This window comes from Xenopus tropicalis, chromosome 5 (genome assembly GCF_000004195.4).
Source record: "Xenopus tropicalis strain Nigerian chromosome 5, UCB_Xtro_10.0, whole genome shotgun sequence".
Taxonomy (NCBI): domain Eukaryota; kingdom Metazoa; phylum Chordata; class Amphibia; order Anura; family Pipidae; genus Xenopus; species Xenopus tropicalis.
In genome coordinates, this window is record NC_030681.2 from 150,601,768 (window position 1) to 150,608,773 (window position 7,006).

The 7,006-nt window shown below is 39.3% G+C and overlaps 1 protein-coding gene across 1 annotated transcript; it reads right to left on the minus strand.

Annotated features, from left to right (window-relative positions):
* Window positions 1–492: 492 nt before the first annotated feature.
* neil2 (nei-like DNA glycosylase 2) lies at window positions 493–7,006 on the minus strand. The gene is given in 5 exon segments (NM_001113910.1): window positions 493–1,395; window positions 2,239–2,435; window positions 4,337–4,635; window positions 4,760–4,899; window positions 6,960–7,006. Coding segments are annotated over 4 exon segments (942 nt in total). The 5' UTR covers window positions 4,898–4,899; window positions 6,960–7,006; the 3' UTR covers window positions 493–1,087.

Here is a 7,006-nt window from a genome sequence, read left to right on the forward strand (position 1 = left end):
AGCCCTTATTTGGCTCCTCCATGAACTTTTATGGTGCTTGTGTTGCTCCCCAAGTCTTTTTACAATTGACTGTGGCTCACGAGTAAGAAAGGTTGGGGATCCCTGCTATAGGACATGATCATTTTTCACTGATAGGGCTGCTTTTGTAAGTAATTGTTACTTGAAATCCCTAAACCTGACTGTTTGGCCAACCTGACTGTCCCTTCTCAGCCTGTCAGTTACAGCTTCTAATGCTAATAGACTCCTGCTGCACAAATATGGCCGCCCCCTCATAGGGGAACATGGGGGATCAGACAGGCAATGTAAAAGCATTGGGCAAATACATATAAAGCGAAATTATAAATAGCATGCGATGGCTGTGTTATGATGTAAAATAGGTTTCATTTCTGGTGCAAGTATCTCTTTAAGGGAATCGTTGCAGAATCCTTTTGATTCTCAGGTAGAATACTCAGGCCTGTTTTCATAACAAACAATTTTTTTTTATCCATAAAATGTTAAGTATAGTTTTATTCACTATTATCCAAAAAAAAAAAACAATGAAAAGTTTACAGCATTTTCAGTCATGCTTTTTTATATAACATGCTCTCTCTTATCACACACAGACTTTTTATGTGGAATCCAATTTTGCAGAAAGCACCAGAATATTTCACTGCCGTTTCCCATAGGGAAACTATCTACACAATTATTTTTCCATTTGTTGCAGCCGCAGCTTATAACTTGTATACATTTTTATACAAAAGAACCTGCTATATAGTTTGCCTTAAGCGCTGCATTTGCCTTGAATGGATAAAACAGGCCTGACCTTACTGCCTGCCATAGAGCCAATGAGCCCTATTATCTACACATGGCTAACGCGTCACTTATGAATATAAATGTGTAGAGGTTCACAGAAAATGACTCTTCCATTCTAAAGGACCATTATGGACATCTGCTTACAACTAGTGAGGGCATTACAGGAGACAGTAAAGTTATATCTTAGACTTCACTATCTCAGAACATACTGCTGAAGAAGATGAACATCCCTTTATCTCATCCACCAATGCCGAGAGCTGTAGCTCAGGAGCTCAAAGTGCTACTGGTTTGCAAACTACAGACTGGAAGAACTCGGGTCACACTTTACTTGGGGTTGACAGACAGGACAGAAATAGGTGAGTCTCTTTATTCCATAGGGAGGTCCCAGTTTCTCTTTGATGACCTTGTGCCCTTTATCGCAATATTCCTTCATGTATATATGGTAGTGCAGGGCTTCCTTCTTCATCTTGCTAGAGAGCCAGTCAGAAGTGAAATGCAAGGTATGGCTTACCAGAGAGTGAAGCTTCTCTATAGGCAGGAGGGAGCCAAGGCAAAGTGGATGGACTTGTTCTAGAAATAGTATCTCATTCTTAATTATGTTGCCTGAAGGGATAATGTGGGAAAATTACATTGGAGACTGTAGCTTTAAGAGACAAAACACCACAATTACAAATGGCTTAAAGTGCCAGTAGTAACAGAGCACTATTTATACCCAATCTAAAACCCTGATCATGCATGGCACCATTTTTTCCAGGTAGTATAGATGTCACAAATTATAACATGAGAGCATGCCTATGGCCAAATTTGTTTTAAAGGGGACCGGACACCCACACATAAAAAGCTGAATAAAAAAAGTAATTTGCAAATTAAACATAAAACCAAAATTCTATTTATACCGGTTATAAAATGTATTTAAATATCTGAGCTGTCAATCATATATTGCCTGCCTCAGGCATAGAGGTGGGGCAGGCAATTAGTTCAATTCCTAGATATCAATGCATTTAAGCATCCTGTACATGGCCATGGGCATCAGGTGCGAGACTGAGGAGCATAAACAAGATTCTGGGACGATGCAAAGCTGGTCCTTGTAACAGTGTTCACAAAATGGCAGCTGCCAGCTTGCTGTGATTAAGATTTATAGAATTTATGTAGTGTGAGTAAAGTTTCTTTTGTTCAGCTAACATGATAAAAAGGGATTTGGAATTATTTTTTAAGGTGACAGGTCCCTCTTAAGGAAGAAAGGCTGGCTACATAATAAGGGAGCTGCATCTAAATTTCCTGTTAGCTTTCTGCATACAATCATCTTCACAAGTGACAGAGCAACTTTAATCTGAGGGCAAAGCTAAACTTTCTACTTATCCGACATGCCCCCCAGTGACACTGCAGCCATATTTAAGGAGACAAATATACACTGAACCGAACGGTGTCAGCAGACCAACTCCATACCTACTCCAGAGAAGCACTTCTGGTCCATCAAGGTAAAACAGACAGGTTGAGAAGCAGACAAAGCCCGTACAGCTTGTTCTGTATCAAACTCTGGAGACAGCACATCACAGTTGGGCTTTGAGGCTGGGGAGGAGCACCATGCCATACGGTAGTTGTAGAACACCAAGAAGCCTCCAGACTCAAAGTTCAGAATAAGCCTACAAGGGTTAACAGAATAAAGAAAAATAGAGTAAACAATGGCACATTATACATCAGTAGGGATCATCTTCCTTGTTTACCATATTTATCTATGGACCCCATGGCCTGAATTTTGTCAAAATAATAATATTATATAGCAGACAGAACAAATAAATCCATAACTTTTTGCTCAAGGTTCCACGTGTCGTTACAGTCCCTTTCACACAGACTGAGTCTATATATTATCTTTCTTCATTTCATAAATTTATAATTCATTCATTCACATTTGATCTACTGAAACCAGACTTTTTAGTTCCTTATTGAGAAAACTTAGCTAACTATGAATGGTCACAAATATATTGAGACAGTGCTTTGATTTGTTAGATGAAAAACCATTTAGGATTAAGGGTGGTTTACATGTTCCAAAGACACAGATTCTGATAAATACATGTAAGCAGTTACTAGAAAAGTGACACTATTGGAATGGGAAAACACGGATAGTTAGGTATAAGCTCTAATTACCGTAAGTTATTTAAATGAAGGATGGCGTATTCAACCTCTATATAGCCCACTATAACTGTGGGGCAATAGTTTACTAATTTAATGAATTTCTTTTTATGGAATGTTTTTGTAAAATATATTTTGAAACTGACAGTACGCTTACCGGTATCAGATGAAATGTTTTTATCTCTATTTATTTTTCACTTGACTTTGGGTGTGGTTTCGAATTAATTCATAGATTTTTTTCTTATGTTTTTAACATGAGCATTACAATAAAGGTTAAGTTTTAAGGCAGAGCACAAACAACCTTTCTTGTGTTTATCAATAGTTTCTTCTCCCTGTATTTTATTGTAACATATATGTAATTATGGATTTATCAGATTCAGGAATAGGTTCGGGATGTCAGAATCTCAGAAATTATTTTGCAGGATCAGGCCTCAGTTCAATAGAACACTTAAGAAGGCCAACATAAGGGTACAAAACAAAGTTTTGTATGATTTTATAATCATGCGTGAGCTCCAAATAATCATTCTGACAATTTTCGTAGAGTTTAATCGAACATGTAAGAAAATTGCTGTTGGATAAAGATAGTATCTTTGCATGTAGTATCTGATGATAGCCATGGGTTGACCTATAATGTATAAACAAAATGCACACACCCACAGAGGAACTTTATACATGTTGGTCAGAGTTTCATGCTTTAAAAGCCATTGCTTATTCCAACAAAACGCTTTCTCTTCTTCTCCTGATGTGCTGTAGCCAATACTTTTGCAATTGCTGCTCTGTATTTGGCATTCATGCAGTATATACTGATTTATACATTCTCATGCCAAGGGTATTTTTATGAAGTTGTTTTTCTCTTTTCTGCCATAACACCCTCTACCCTGTAAGGTAGATTAGCTTCCATTCAGCCACAAGTCCATTATTGAGGTTGGACACTGGTCATGGTTCTGTAGAGGCCAGTTCTCCCACTCACATCTCAGGAAACTACTCTAAACAGACCTAAACTAGAAAGGATTTTTCTCCAATTGTTGCCCCAAAGTAGGAAGCACTAAATGGTCAGTGTCCTTGTATACTGTAGCATTAAGGAAAACCAGAACCAGGTTCCGTAGGCCAAACCATGAAAAACATTCCCATACCACTATTACTTTTAACCATAATTTATTATAATGGATGACTTGTTTAACTCTAGAACAAGAGACAAGTAACACCAAAAAAAATAAGTGTAGTCTTCCTAAAGCAGACACACAATAGTTTATATAAATAGGCTGCTCTGTAACCATGGGGGAAGCCATTTCCATGTCTCTGAAGCAAACACACTACCAGTGTAGGGCAACACTATGTAATATTTTCATTACTTTAATATACTTTCGTTTTTTTTGGTGTTCCTGTTCCTTTAAAACAACTAAATTTATCTAACCTTGGTGTTGGGTCTCTCCAGTCCCCTCTCTTGTTTGCTTGTTTTGCGCGGGCAAACTCATTTGATCGGACGCTGCCATAAAGCCCAAAATGGAAGCGCAGCCATCTGCTCATATGAATCTCTGAATAGTCGGCATCTTGTAGACTCTCTGAGTGTTCTTCAGAGGTTGGCTGGATAATTGAATAATCTTTTTGACTACCCCCTGCTTGATCAATGTGTTCTTTAGCATCTTCTGTCCCACTCAATATATTTCCTACTGCCTTTGTGGTAAATTCCAGATACAAATTCTTACCATGAACCTAAAATCAAAGAGTGAGACAAGTTCAGTATGGTATTAAAGACTTAAAAAAAATATATTGGTGCAGAACTACTGCTATGAATGTTAAACAGGAGGATGTAGCCCCAAAGCTTGCCTACTTTTACCTGGCAATAATGGAACTGCTTCCCCTGCAGGTCCTGAAGAGCAATCTTCTTTGTACTCCCTCCAACCTTCACCACATTCTGACCCACAAAGGGGGAAACAAGAGAGCAGAAACGTCTGACTGTGGGACCTTCCGGCATGTCTGCAAAATAAATGTTAATACTATCTGTGACCCTATATATATATATATATATATATTGTAATCCTGCATGCAGGGCCCTCATTACCTAATGTATTCATTGGTTTGTAAATTATGATGAAATTATGATGTTGCCACTTTATGAATAAATGTAATAGACACAAGGCTGCAGGCTGAGTTATACAGGGAACTCTGGGTATCACTCATGTATTATAAGGGATAATGTACCCCTACTGTAAATGATAAGGATATTAGCAGTCACTGAGGGGTTCTGTGCCCATATAAAGGCACAAGGCTGCAGGCTGAGTTATACAGGGAACTCTGAGTAACACTCATGTATTATAAGGGATAATGTACCCCCTACTGTAAATGATAAGGATATTAGCAGTCACAGAGGGGTTCTGTGCCCATATAAAGGCACAAGGCTGCAGGCTGAGTTATACAGGGAACTCTGGGTATCACTCATGTATTATAAGGGATAATGTACCCCCTACTGTAAATGATAAGGATATTAGCAGTCACTGAGGGGTTCTGTGCCCATATAAAGGCACAAGGCTGCAGGCTGAGTTATACAGGGAACTCTCAAGTATCACTCATGTATTATAAGGGATAATGTACCCCCTACTGTAAATGATAAGGATATTAGCAGTCACAGAGGGGTTCTGTGCCCATATAAAGGCACAAGGCTGCAGGCTGAGTTATACAGGGAACTCTGAGTATCACTCATGTATTATAAGGGATAATGTACCCCCTACTGTAAATGATAAGGATATTAGCAGTCACTGAGGGGTTCTGTGCCCATATAAAGGCACAAGGCTGCAGGCTGAGTTATACAGGGAACTCTGAGTATCCCTCATGTATTATAAGGGATAATGTACCCCCTACTGTAAATGATAAGGATATTAGCAGTCACTGAGGGGTTCTGTGCCCATATAAAGGCACAAGGCTGCAGGCTGAGTTATACAGGGAACTCTGAGTATCACTCATGTATTATAAGGGATAATGTACCCCCTACTGTAAATGATAAGGATATTAGAAGTCACTGAGGGGCTCTGTGACCATATAAAGGCCCTTAGGCTGGAAAACTGCAATGGGAGGCACCATCCTCTATAACCAGTAAAAGCACAGACTAAACATTCCACATATTCCCCCAAAACAGCAGTGTGGAATACAATGAGCCAGTAAGAAGCAGAATTCAGTAGCAATTAAATTTACAAATAAGGATAGGGGTCACCGGGCAGATGATTCACTCCCCCATGTAGCTCCACAGACAGACATGGTGTCAGCCAGGGTGAGGCTACAATAAGCGCAAAATGCATACATGCTTTTTTGCTGAAAACTGCCCAGTGAAGCATCACACAGGCCGACACCTTTCCTGTGAGTGGAGCTACATGAAGGAACGGATGCGAGCAGAACAGCTTATCTCCACCTGCATACAAAGCACAGGTAGAGAAAAGCTGATCATCTGCCCCATGTGCCCCTAGTCTAAGGGCTGAACTACATGGGAACCAATGATAACCAATAATTCCACATCCTAAATAACTTATGCGGTGGATACAGAATACATTAAATACAGTGAGAAGCAGTGGGAAATATAATGAAGGACGGTGATTTCTGACACCCCAGACCCACTTACCCTTCCAAAAATCAGGTTTCCTGAAAGCCAGAGAGGATTTCAGCATTAGAGAGTTCAGAACGAGTTCACAAAACCTTTGCATTGATGAACCTCACTAGACATGAGAATAGCACCCTAAACTTCAGTGAGTAGACAGACCCAAATTTCAGATATAGCAGGGATGGAAAATATTTCTAATTTTAAAGAGGTTGTTCACCTTTAAATTAACTTTTAGTATGACATAGACAATGCTATTCCAAGACAATTTGCAATTGGTTTTCATTTTTTATCTTTTGTGGTTTTTTAGTTATTTAGCTTTTTGTTCTGCAGCTCTCCGGTTTGGAATTTTAGTAGCTATCTGGTTGCTGGGGTGTTATTTACCTTAGCAACCAGGCAGTGGTTTGAATGGCAGACTGGAATATAAAAAGGAAAGGGACTGAATACATACCTCCCAACTGTCCCGATTTTCACGGGACAGTCCCTCTTTTAACAGCT